This window comes from Trachypithecus francoisi, unplaced genomic scaffold, assembly GCF_009764315.1.
Source record: "Trachypithecus francoisi isolate TF-2019V2 unplaced genomic scaffold, Tfra_2.0 Lachesis_group1, whole genome shotgun sequence".
Taxonomy (NCBI): Eukaryota; Metazoa; Chordata; class Mammalia; order Primates; family Cercopithecidae; genus Trachypithecus; species Trachypithecus francoisi.
The window spans coordinates 80,740,286-80,753,406 of NW_022681454.1; the positions used below are offsets into that span (position 1 = coordinate 80,740,286).

Here is a 13,121-nt window from a genome sequence, read left to right on the forward strand (position 1 = left end):
ATGAGAGGGGCTGCCGTAAAGGTCTCTGAAATTTCCTGGAGGCATTTTCCCCATTGTCTTGGCTATTAACATTTGGCTCTTCTTTACTTATGCAAATTTCTGCAGCCTTGAATTCCTCCCTAAAAATGGATTGTTCTTTTCTACCACATGGTTGGGCTGCAAATTTTCCAAACTTTTATACTCTGCTTCCCTTTTAAATATAAGTCCTAGTTTCAGGTCATATCTTTGTTTATGCAAACGAGTATAGACTTAGAAGCAGCCAGAACACATCTTGAACACTCTGCTACTTAGAAATTTCTTCCACCAGATACCCTAAATCATGTCTTTCAAATTCAAAGTCCCAGAGATCTCTCGAGCAGGGGCACAATGCTACAAATCTCTTTGCTAAAGCATAACAAGAGTGAACTTTACTTCAATTCCCAATAACTTCCTCATTTCCATCTGTTACTTCCTCAGCCTAGAATTCACTGTCCATGTCACTATCAGCATTTTGGTCACAACTATTCAAGTCTCTAGGAAGTTCCAAACTTTCCCACATCTTCCTGTCTTCCTCTGAGCCCTCCAAACTGCTCCAACCTTTGCCCGTTACCCAGTACCAAAGTTGCTTCTACATTTTCAGGTATCTTTATAGCAATGTTCCACTCTTGGTACCAATTTTCTATATTAGTCTGTTCTCACACTGTGATAAAGACATACTGGAGACTGGGCAATTTATGGAGAATAGAGGTTTAATTGGCTCACAATTACACAGGCTATACAGGAGAAAACTTGTAATTGTGGCAGAAGGTGAAGAGGAAATGCATAATCTTCATATGGTGGCAGGAGAGAGTGAAGGGAGAAGTGCTACACACTTTTAGACAGCCAGATTTTGTGAGAACTTACTATCACAAGAACAGTAAGGATCACAAGAACCCCAGTGATCAAATCACCTCCCACCAGGTCCCTCCCCCAACATTGGGAATTATAATTCAACATAAGATTTGGGTGGGGACACAGAGCCAAACAATTATCAGTTCCTAACGTTCTGGTGAAAAGAAGCCATTTTTTATTTCCTAAGGTTTTATGATCACAGGTCGTGGAAAACGTTAAGGGTGTACCATCATTAGTTTTTGATGAGGGAATGGGAGAAAGCCATTATATGCCCATTCTCCTCCTTGGTGAGAATTTGGAGTTAGGGAGGCTGGCTACTTTCCCTCTTTTCCAGGAATTACTTGAACTGTTCAGAAGGGCAGGTGGCAGTGGCTGTAGATTTGAGATCAGCCAGGTAAAGTGTTAAGTGATTGGTGATAATTTCAACCTTTGGGAAACCTTGTTATAAGAAATAGAACTGAAGTTTAGGTTTCCATAATTTTTTTTCCTGGAGAAATGTGTATATTGGTTATCCATACTTGGTGAAGTCAGGCTAGAGGCACTTGGAAATGTTCAGGCTAGGGTGGGTGAGTATAAAGTAGCCTCTGAATGCCTTTTAAACATTCGACTCTGTCTTATTGCACTGTGCAGGCTGATATCTCTGAAGTGCCTCCCACTCCCTTGTTTTACATCACACCTAAACTAGACCTTGACCAACTCGGCTATACCTGCCCTAACATGTGTGTGAGATGTCACCTCTACAGCAGAACGAGAAGCCTGCCAGGTGTTGCCACTCACCACTCAGAGTTCCATGATGGGAGAAGGACCTGCGGGAGAAAGATGCAGGGAGCAATTGATGCCAGTGGAGTCGTTAGCTTTCTCTGTCTCTGAGACAAAAGAGAAGGAAGGGTGGGCTCTTGCTTGGCCCCTTTCATGGTTTAATGTGGATTGCATTTTTGAGGATTTGTTTTTTAAACTAGAATTATGAATTTTCTTCTCTAATGTTATGTCTGCATTTCTCTTCTGATATGTTTCTTTCATTTCGATAACTTTAAAAAATAAAAAATTAAGCTAAAATGGTGGGGTTTGAATGTAAGATCTCTGGCACCTTCTTCCAGAAAGTTTTTAGGTGGTGAATTATAATGTATTTTCACTGAACTTTTGTTCCAGAGAAATGATATAAATAGTGTTTAAATTCAGGATACAGATCTGGAGAAACCATTAAGTTTGTGTGGTAGCTGAGCTATAATTCTAATATTTCAAACCTCAGTATTGTGTCTTAGGCAGAGTAAGCCATTTGTGTCATAGGAGAATACTGAGAAAGAAAGATGTTTTTTCCTTGTGAAAAGTTCAGGGCTGGCCTCAGGCAAAAACTTAAACTATGTGAAGTTTATCTTAATTATCCTTACATGGCCTTTTTGGTTATTTTTGTCTTCCACTTGAGTGCCTTAGACCCTCCCCATGACTCCTTCCCAGAATCTCCCCTTTCTCCTCCAAATGCTCAGTACTCTAAAACCACCTTCCCTTTCCTCTGTCTTCCTCTCATTTTAAATTCCCATTCTCCCAGTGCCGACAATATCCCCAGGTTATTGGGAAGCATTGGAGTAATGACTCTCTGCCTTTACATTGGAATTCTGGCAGCACATTGGAAGATTTAAGAACAATAATGCCTGGGCTCCACTTGGAGAGATTCTGATGTAATTGAATGGAGGGAGAGTCGGGGGTGGAGGGGTGTGGGATGGGGAATTGGGATTGTTGTTAAAGCTCCCCAGGTGATTCTAACGAGCAGCCAGGCGAGCAGGAGGAGAACCACTGCACTAGATTCTAGAATAAAACTTCCCAACTGGTGAGCCAGGGAAAATGGGTTAGATGTATTCATCTCCTCGGTTCCTGGGAGGCTGGGAGGGCCTGGCAGTGCCAGAGCCCCATGGCCAGCCATAGGAGCAGCCTCGTCAGTATATCCTACTGTGTTTCTCATGGTAGTATTTCTGTGTGGATCATGACATGGAAATTATCGGGAAGTGTTGCTTGAGGATTTTTAATATCGATTTTAAATTATTGTGATGAGTGAAAAAGAAGATTTTAATTGAAAATGTATCAAAGATAGACATTAACTTGGACACGATAGCTGTGTTTACAATAAATGATAGCCTTCCCCAAAAAGAGTCTTTCTCCATTTTTTTAAGTTTTAAAATATTTGCATAAGGCTTTAGTGCCTTTTTTGTAAAAGCATGCATTTCTTATTAGATTTGTTCCCAAAGTGTATTTTCTTTCTTCTCTTTCTCTCCTTCCCTCCTTCCTTCCTTCCTGAGAACGGAGGAAAAAGTAGAACAAGGAGTTTGATCTATAACTGACGGTGAACCATCAGTTGAGATAACTCACTACTTTTGGAGCAGCCCTATATTAGTCCATTCCCACATTGCTGTAAATAAATACCTGAGACTGGGTAATGTATAAAGAAAAGAGGTTTAATTGGCTCATGGTTCTGCATGGTGTTGGCATCTGCTTGGCTTCTGGGGAAGCCTCAGGAAATTTACAATTATGGCAGAAGGTGAAGGGGGAGCAGACACATCACATAACCGGAACAGAAGCCAGGGGTTGGAGGAGGGGCTAAACACTTTTAAATGGCCAGATCTCGCAAGAACTCAACCACGATGTATGACGAGGACATCACTGGGAGGATGGTGCTAAACCGTTCGTGAGAATTCTGCCCCAATGATCCAGTTACCTTCTACCAGGTCCTACCTCCAACATCGGGGACTACAGTTGAATATGAGATTTGGGTGGGGACACAGATCCAAACTATATCAAGCCCCAAAGTGTATTTTTAAGTAATACTTTATTGCTGCTCTGCCTCTTTTTAAAGCAATACAAAGAATTTTGTGTTTTTCTCCCAACCTCTGCTCTATGCTTTGGTAATTTATCCCAAGTGTGGGAGAGAGCAAGTGCCCCTCTGTCTTTCTCATTGAAGAGTTTCCTACACCACTGTTGCCCATTTTTGTTCTAACAGGTATAGAGCATTAACTGACAGCTGCTCTGCCTCAGCATTTACTGCTGGGGTCCTTCCCTTCTCCTAACTTACCTTCATTTTCTAATTCTCAACTCATGGATGCCCTAAGAGCATTACTCTGTCAGCGACTTTCTTTGTAAAATGGGTCATTTCCACCTGTCTGGGTGTACAAATCAAATAACTTTTTGGGGAAAATAAGAATGAGTAGGAATGAATGATTCCCTGTTTGTTGCTGGCCTTTCTTTGGCTATTGTGACCCTTTAGCTTGGTAGTACAGCTTGTCCACAGTAGACATTGGGAGGATATGAAGCTCCATAACGCCCCTACTCACCTCCCTGCCTCTGGCTCCCTGGTTCCACTCCAGTCAATCCCATGCAGCCAAAACAAGATTCCACAGCACTTACTCAATTGAAGTATTCAATCAGCTAAGTATGAGTTTGTTTTATATACCGCGTACTTGAAATCTGAAAGTCTAGTATATTTGCATTCTAATGGCTTTCTTGCCTTTTAGCCCTCTCCAGTCCCCCCTCCACCATGCTGTCAAAAGTGGAATTTCCAAAAAGCACTACCTGATGATGTCTTTTCTTTGTTGAGACTGTTGGTTAGGGTTCATGCTGGCATCTTGGTAACGTATTCCAGGCTGTGTGACTTGCTGCCTGATATGATTTGGCTGTGTCTGCACCCAAATCTCATTGAATTGTAGTAATTCCCATGTGTTAAAGGAGGGGCCAGGCAGAGATAATTGAATCATGGGAGCAGTTTTTCCCATACTGTTCTCGTGGTAGTGAATGAGTCTCACAAGATCTGATGGTTTTATAAATGGGAGTTCCCCTGCACATGCTCTGTCTTGCCTGCTGCCAGGTAAGACATGACTCTGCTCCTCCTTTGCCTTCTGCTGTGATTGTGAGGCCTCCCCAGCTATGTGAAACTGAGTTCGTTAAACCTCTTTTTCTTTATAAATTACCCAGTCTCAGGTGTGTCTTTATTAGCAGCATGAGAACAGACTAATACACCGCTGCTGCTATTCCCTACCTCCAGGCCTCTGCACTGCGGTGTTCTCTCTCTGGAGTCATTGACTCTTATTCGCTTGTTCACCTGGCACACTTTCCCTCTTTCTCTGTGCTTTCTCCTGGACTTTACACCTGCTTCTGTCTTTGTTGGTTCATTCATTCAACCAACAAATATTAATGCGTTCCATTGTGTGTCGTGCTGGGGATATAGGAATGACAAGCGCACTGCCCACATAGAAGGGAGGCAAGTAATCAAATGAACAGAAGATTGGTTTCAGATGCTGGGAAGAAATAAGACGGCAATGTGATAGGGGCTGGATAGGCTTGGACAAAGTGGCCAGAGAAGTTTTCTCCAAAGAGGGGATGTTTAGGCTGAGTGCTGAACAACCATGTTAGCCAGCCATGGAAGCTTCTGGGAGGCAGGTCTCAGTGCTGAGAAAATAGCACCTGCAAACACCCTAAGGTAAGAAGAGGATATCCCAGGGCCAGTGTGACTGAAGCAGAGAGAAGGAGGCAGGGTGGATAAGTGCAGTGGAAACTGCTGGAGGGTTTCAGCAGGGGAATCATGTAATACTTTTTATTGAAGCTGCACTGATCGTTTCATGTTGTCAGTGGTTCATTTACACGCATCTCTGTTGAAGTGTGAGCCGTATGAGGGCAGTTATTTTCTGTGGATCCCCAGAATCTAGCCAAGAGGACTGGCAGGAAACATTTGGGAACTTAATGAATGAAAGAATCCGTGTTTTCTTTTGATGTGTTCTGTGTAAGTGGTAGAATCACCTAACACATTTTAAATAACGTTTTATGTTTAATAAAATCTGGTTATTGTGGTACTAGGACACTCTGTGAACAAGGAAATGTCCCAGAATTTTTCAAAACTGTAGGGTGTTAGTCCAGATGTTCTTTTCAGCCCTTGAAGCAGTACCACAGAAATGTTAAGTAGAATCTCGATGGCTGGAAAATAATGAAAAACCATGACATTTAAAAAATAAAAACCATAAGTAGCAGAGTAGAACCTCAAGATAAGGCAGATACACATATCACAAATACAGTGGCTTTTGTTCTCCAAAGGAGGCAGGCAAAAGTTCATATCCTCTGGCGGGGGAGCAGTGGGGAGCAATGGTTGGTAGGAGGTGGTCATCTGATTAATTCAGGATTTCTTTAGTTCAGTAAGAGGGCAGTTTTGAATATGGTTTAAATTTCATTATCTTTACTTTCGTGCTCTTTGAAAATACGAACTACCAGAGAAATACTGTTTTTCATTAACTACACAATAATGTCACCTTGCATATTATCTGATTTACTTTTTTGGACCTAAGTTTTAGTGTTTATGGTGAGCTTTTACTCAACAGCATTTTTCTATTATGATTTTAGTTTCTAGCTTATAGGTATTCTCCATTAAATCATGAGTTTTTTTTTCTGAATCCAGTTGGAAACCCTAATTTGTATCTGCCTTTATATATCCCATAAATAAAACTATATTTGAATCTCTCATGGTAAATTCATGATTTGATGAAAAGAACATGTCTACCATCATAATGGCACCCAGCCTTCTTTTTATTTATCCTGTAGTTTCTCTTCCATCCTAGTTTTAAGTAGGATTTTTTTTTTATTACTCCTCCTGTTTTTACTTAAAAATTACCCTACAGGTTAATTGAGGGATTTAAAACATGGTAAACCAAGTAGATTTGGACATTTTTTAAAGATGAAAATATTTTCCTCTACAGAGATTTCAGCAACACAGAAACACTGTGTAGTGAACAAAAATATTATTGTGAAACATGCTGCAGCAAACAAGAAGCCCAGAAAAGGTAAGTAAAGATTTAGCTCAGGGTTATCTTTGTGTGGTGAGAAGGATCCAGACTGTGGGGCCCAGCAGGGTTGGCTTTGAATCGATCTCAGCTTCCTGGGCTTGTAGCCATGGAACCTTGGGGAAGTCAGTTACCCTCTTCACCAGTGAAACTGGGATAAGAACGCTGACCTTGGAGAGGACAACTTGGAGAGTTGTCTGTCCGATTGTTTACTTATTTGTTTATTCATTCAGTCATTCAGCAAATATTTGTTGAGCCCTGCCGTGTGCCAGATACTATGCCAGATAAACAAGTAATGATTAAATGTAATCACTGTTCTCTTGAGATTAAAGGTAAATTATATAAATACTTAGCAGAGTATATAACACATAGTAGACACCCAATATTATTTTTGTTTGTATTGCTTAAACATTGGGACCTCTTATTTAGAGACAGAGGTTTAAAAAATATATATCATTTCATAAGGACTCATGAGGAAATTATTAACACATCAGTTATAAGAGAATAGGTGATTAGAGGCTGGGCGTAATGGCTCACACCTATAATCCCAGCACTTTGGGAGGCCGAGGAAGGCCGATCATTTGAGGTCAGGAGTTTGAGACCAGCCTGGTCAACATGGCGAAACCCCATCTCTACTAAAAATACAAAAATTAGCTGGGCGTGGTGGTGGGCGCCTATCATCCTAGCTACTCGGGAGGCTGAGGCAGGAGAATCAATTGAACCCAGGAGGCAGAGGTTGCAGTGAGCTGAGATCACACCACCGCACTGCAGCCTGGGTGACAGAGTGAGACTCCGTATTAAAAAAAAAAAGAAAAGAAAAAGAACAGGTGATAAGAAAGAAAGTTATTGCACCATCTTTTCTGCACACCAGACAGTTACAGCACTTGGAAAATCTGGAATAACCAGTTGTTCCCCATTAATCTGCTCCTACAAGCCAGGAAAGTTGCCATTTCAGTCATCCTGCAAAGGCTTCCGTGAGTTAAATCTATCTTGTCAGTGGTCTGGAGTATTCAAGGCAGCTGGCTGATGCTCAGTACTGCTGTCTAAAACCATCAGGGGTCTAGACCTGAGGTTGAGATCATTTCTCTGCCCAGCCTTCCCAGGCGTTCACTCCAAACGTGTACACTTTTCTTTGCTGCAAAACTTGCAGATGGTTAGTCACTGTAGCAGGCAGGCCTCAAGGAGGTAGGTAGATATCTTTTGTTAGTAAAGAAGGTCACTCACGTCTGCCCCCTATCCTTATAACCTCAGTCTGCCTAAGACTGGCCTTGGGTCTTCCTTTGTGGCATTAAGATATTTTTCGTTCAGCCCTGGGGAGTTTATACATTACAATGTCATGTGTTCCCGTAAAATATGGGGTTCCCCATAATTCTTATTTCTCTAGTGTTGTTTTACTTGCTTATTTGTATGAACAGGGCTTTTCCTTAATAGATTCCTTAAAACTATTCTTTTAAAATTTGTCCTTTTCACATGCTATGCATTAAAAATGTATGCCAACTAAATGGCATTTACACTTATTTCAGTACATTCGTGGAATGGGGGCCTGGAAGATAACTGGAAGACCTGTTATTCTAGCAGTATCCTCTGCATAAACTGTTATCTTTGTGACTTTTTACTGAGGAATGTTAACAATCACCTAGTAAAAAACCTTTGTATGTTTATATAAGTTTGGGAAGTCCAACATCAAGCAACAGAACAATTCCTTTACTGCAGGATTTCTCAAAATCTTCAGTGTGGTAATGTACACTTAGGATCTTCAAAGCAGAAAGTAGCATCGTCCAAACTTACTTAGCCACAGAAACATCACATCTGTTAACATCTCCAGTGCTCTCATGCACCCAGTTTGCGAAATGTAGCCCTAAACCAACCCCTGCATTTTATAAATGAGGAAACTGAGAGCTAGAGAAGGGAAGTGACTTGCCCAAGATCACAAGGGTCGGAATGAGAGTGAGCCTGGCACGCTTGGTGTCCGAATGCCCAAGAGTGTGTGTCAGAAGCATCCATCCTCCTGCCAGTCCTCAGAACCTGTGAGTCCAGTAGTCGGCACCGTCTACCTTGTCCTCCTCCCATCTTCCTGTTCTCAAAAGCTCTCAACCCTCTTCCCCATCATCTGAGGGGGTAGACTATCCAAGTATCATTTCTCTCTGGGAAGGCACAGGAGAACAATTGCACAACCTATTTTTATTTGTACAAAAATTCTGAAACATCTCCTTTCAACAAATAGACACACACTGTTGTACATTTCTCCTGCTGGGATGCTCCTGGGAGCCAGGGATGTAGGTTAAATCAGCTCTATATAAGCCAACATACTTTTATCCTTGCAAACTGTTTGGTTGTTTGCTGGTTTGAAGTTGGATAGAACTTCCTCCTGTTCTGTTTGTGCAGATGACAGTGTATTCTCTTCCCCTGATAGGTGTTGGGTACAACTGATTTTCTATTTCGTGGTTTCTTAGGATGAGGGTAAAAAAGCTGCCCATGATCTTGGCCCTGCACCTAAAGCGGTTCAAGTACATGGAGCAGCTGCACAGATACACCAAGCTGTCTTACCGTGTGGTCTTCCCTCTGGAACTCCGGCTCTTCAACACCTCCAGTGATGCGGTGAACTTGGACCGCATGTATGACCTGGTTGCTGTGGTCGTTCACTGTGGCAGGTGAGGGCAGGAATGGAAGCAGACACACAGGGTACGTGTGAGGGTTGCCCCTTCGCTGCAGCATACCCAGCTGCACCTTTCCTGGGCCGTGGCACTCAGTACTTTTGGGATATCTTCCAAACTCTTACTGATCATCACAAAAAGTATGTAAACATGCCTGCAGACACATAAAATAAAGAGCATTCCAATAATGAAAATCTAAATGTCCTATCATGAGAGAAATGACTTAATAAATCTCCTTTGCATGGAAATGATGGTTATGAGGAATTTGAAATAACATGGAGAAATGTCTATGCTATGATTTTAATTTTTAAAAAGCCAAGTTGCATTTATAGTATGATCTCAAAAGTATTTTAAGATGTATAAATAAAGACTGGAAGCAGTGGATCAAATTTAATATTTTTTTGGCACTTCGAGTGATTAAAAATATATTCTCAAAAAATATTCTTTGTTATTTTTGTTCTTTCCCCAACATTCTGTAATAAGTATATAATCAGAAAAAAGATAAGAGAGAGAAGGCCTCTAGATATGGAAAGGCAAAGCATTTTGCCGAAATTCCTTTGAGCAGATATTTTTTATTCCATAATTTGGTATAAGGAAAGAAAAATATATTGAAAATTCACCTGTTTGTTATTCTTTGCTCAGCTGGGACAGGTATATGTTCTGTCTTGGGAGTAGACACAGCTTTCCCCTGCCCTTGTAGGTTTTAGATTGGGGTGTGTCACAGAGTAAGAGTCTTTCTCCACCATCTGCTAAAATTGGATTATGGTGAACACACCATTACCAGGAGACTACCATTGCCACGCGCAGGAATAGATTGACATATTTTTAATTGTGTACTAGGGTAGATGGCATCAGAAACTGTAACTTCACATCTGAACCACCCCATATTTTATCCTGCATGTATTAACTTTAAGTCACTGGATGTTTTCTTGTATTCTCAGTAAAATGATATTTATTGGCTAGTTATATGCCAGTTTTGTGGTGTTCTCCCTAAAGAAGAGCTGTTATTCTTTTGAAGAACACAGGGTTCCAGTGACCTGGAACCTAGCCTTGAGCACTGGGTGAGCCCTCACATTGGTGCAGGGTTCAGGAAGGTCTTAAGGCAGGCAGAGCCTGGGACCTGGTGGGCATTGTGGCTAAAGTGGGTGGCAGGGGTGGTGTGAACAGGGGGTCCCCTTGCACAGGGTACGCAGGATTTTCAGTGTGAGTCTCTGTGGGTGCCCAATTCAAATCCTTGGGAGGACTGGCAGAGACCCAGGTGAGGGAACTGGACGTCCAGCGGGAGATTGGGTTCTCTAAGATCAGTTTCTGTAATGTGAGCACAAGGTCAGAAGAGCCCTGGTAGCAGAAATCAGTTGGTGCCAAGTCATGCATGCCACTAACTAGGATTCTTCAAACTCCTCCCCACAGAAGTAGCATTGTTCTCCTATGTGGAGCAGGGTTGGCCTATGCATGCGGATTTGGGTGGCTTCCAGGTAGCACTGGAAAGCTTTGAGGTTAGGGAGCTGGGCCTGCCTTCCCTTCCATGCCAGGAAGGCAGGCCCACAGTTGCAACAGGTGCATAGCCTCATGCATTGATTTCTGCTGCAAGTTTTTTTTTTAAGCTCATATTTTCTGGGTTCCATGCCAGGATCTGAAGATAGAGTAACAAAAAGACGCACAGCGCAGGGGCCCGCCCTCACAAAACTTATAATCTCTCTGGAAAGACTGATAATAAACAAGTAAACACACTGCCCTGCTACCTCCAAAACCAAACCACTGCAAGATAATTTGATTTTGATCAGTGCTATCAGGAATAAACAGGGAGATGAGTGAGTGATGGGAAATACCTCTTCAGGTGAGGTGGTCAGCAGAGATTTATCTGGGGAAGTGACATTTGAGCTGAGGGCTAAAAAGAATGCAGTTGGGGGAGGATTATCTCTGGCAGAGTTTACAGCAATGCAAAGACCCATAATGTGAAGGGGGTGGCGTGTGAGAGGAGCCCGATGGGCTGCAGCTCAGAGGGAAAGGGAGACAGTAGCTGGAGGAGGCTGGAGAAAGGGCAGGAACAGATCATTGGCATCATCTTGTGTTGAAAGAGGGTAAACAAAAGGGAAAGTTTGGCTTTTTCAACTTTAACAGTGCGTTAAAAAACAGTTTTAGGTTTAGGATTAAAATCTCCTCACTTGTGCAAATCTAACCTAACTACATAGTGACAACTGCTTAGTTGTCCTTTCTGCTTTTTTCCATATAGCATAGTATATGGCTTTTTAACACTTGTTACTATGCTTATTGGTTTGTTAATGTCTTTCTAAAACACAGATCATGCAACTCCTTAAAATTCCCATTTCTTCCTGGCTTGCTCGAAGCAAAGCCTAAAATCTTACCTGCGATTCCTACACCTGCCCCTCAGCCCCCTCCCGTCTTCCCCTCCTCACTCACTCTGCTGCTCTGGTCTCCTTTGGCCTCTCTGCTGTTCCTGAAGACACCAAGTGCTACTCACCCACCCCAGGCGTTTGCACTTGCTATTCCCTATTTCTGAAACTTCCATCCCAGAGTCACATGGCTTCTCCCCACGCCCCGACCCCAACCCCACCCCTACCCCTACCCCTGCCATTTCCTTCAGGGAAATTTCCTTCTGCTCACATTATCAAAGTGGCCTCCCTTCACTTTCCATCAAATATTACCTCCTCCCATCACTCATATCCCATTAACCTGCTTCATCCTTCTCCGTGACATTTCTCACCACTTGACATACATTTATAAGTTTAGTTTGTGTATTGCCAATCTAGCCCCTACCCCAAGTCCCAAGTAAGTGAGGTCTTTGTTTTGTTCACTGCTTCTTCCCCTGACAGCTAGAATAGGGCCTGGCACAGAATAGGTAGAGAGTAATTTTTTGTTAATATTTACTGAATTTGAGTGTCTGTTTTTGCTGCTAGATTATGAGTCCTTAGAAGACATCTCTTCTGTCCACTTCTGTATTCCCGTGTCCAGCATAGTGTCATGAACATAGACATGAACTATATTCCAAGTTCTTTATGCTGATGACATAGTTTGTTTCCCAGAGAATCACTGCTTATAAAGAGCTAAGTAGAGTTTTATAAAGAGATACATGTTAACTTGCTTTCTTTTATTTGTTCTTTTCCAGTGGTCCTAATCGTGGGCATTATATCACTATCGTGAAAAGTCACGGCTTCTGGCTTTTATTTGATGATGACATTGTAGAGGTTGGTTCGCAGATTATTCTCCAGTAGTCATAGAGCATCAATAGTATTTCAGGGAATGTATACGTATAGATGTTTTCTAAAATAGGCCTGTTTCCCCACAATGTAATTTGAAAACAACTTAAATTTCTATTCAAAACCAAATTCTGCTAATCCCCACGCTCCATGGAAAGGGAGAAGGGGTGTGATCACGGACTCACCGACGAGTGTTCTCTACGGTTCAGCTATAGACACGGGCTCTCTCTATCTGTGCCACCGTAAATCATACTTAAGTATAAGTCTTGTTTCCTATCATGACTAAAGCCCCCTCTGATACAGGGCAAACAATAGACTTCAAAGTTCTATTAAAATTATTTTATTATAACAAATTTTTCTTGTATCGATTATTGTTTAAAATATTTTTTTCAGTCTGTTGGATTTGGAAATCTTTATATTACACCAATACATTCTATGTATGATGTTGTTATAAAAGAATACTAGCTGGAATGAATTCTACACTCAAAGACATGATCTATTTTAACCCACTAGGGTAGCAGTTTTAGCGGAATAACACTAAAAGAATAACACTAAAAGTGGAATAACAC

General features: G+C 41.8%; 1 protein-coding gene across 2 annotated transcripts in view; it reads left to right on the plus strand.

Annotated features, from left to right (window-relative positions):
• USP46 (ubiquitin specific peptidase 46) overlaps positions 1-13,121 on the plus strand; it is a 69,284-nt gene that overhangs the window by 52,245 nt on the left and 3,918 nt on the right. For both annotated transcript variants that reach the window (XM_033214698.1, XM_033214699.1), the window contains exons 6-8: positions 6,597-6,680; positions 9,134-9,331; positions 12,462-12,540. In XM_033214698.1, the coding sequence (XP_033070589.1) occupies positions 6,597-6,680; positions 9,134-9,331; positions 12,462-12,540 (361 nt within the window). The remainder of the gene's footprint in view (positions 1-6,596; positions 6,681-9,133; positions 9,332-12,461; positions 12,541-13,121) is intronic.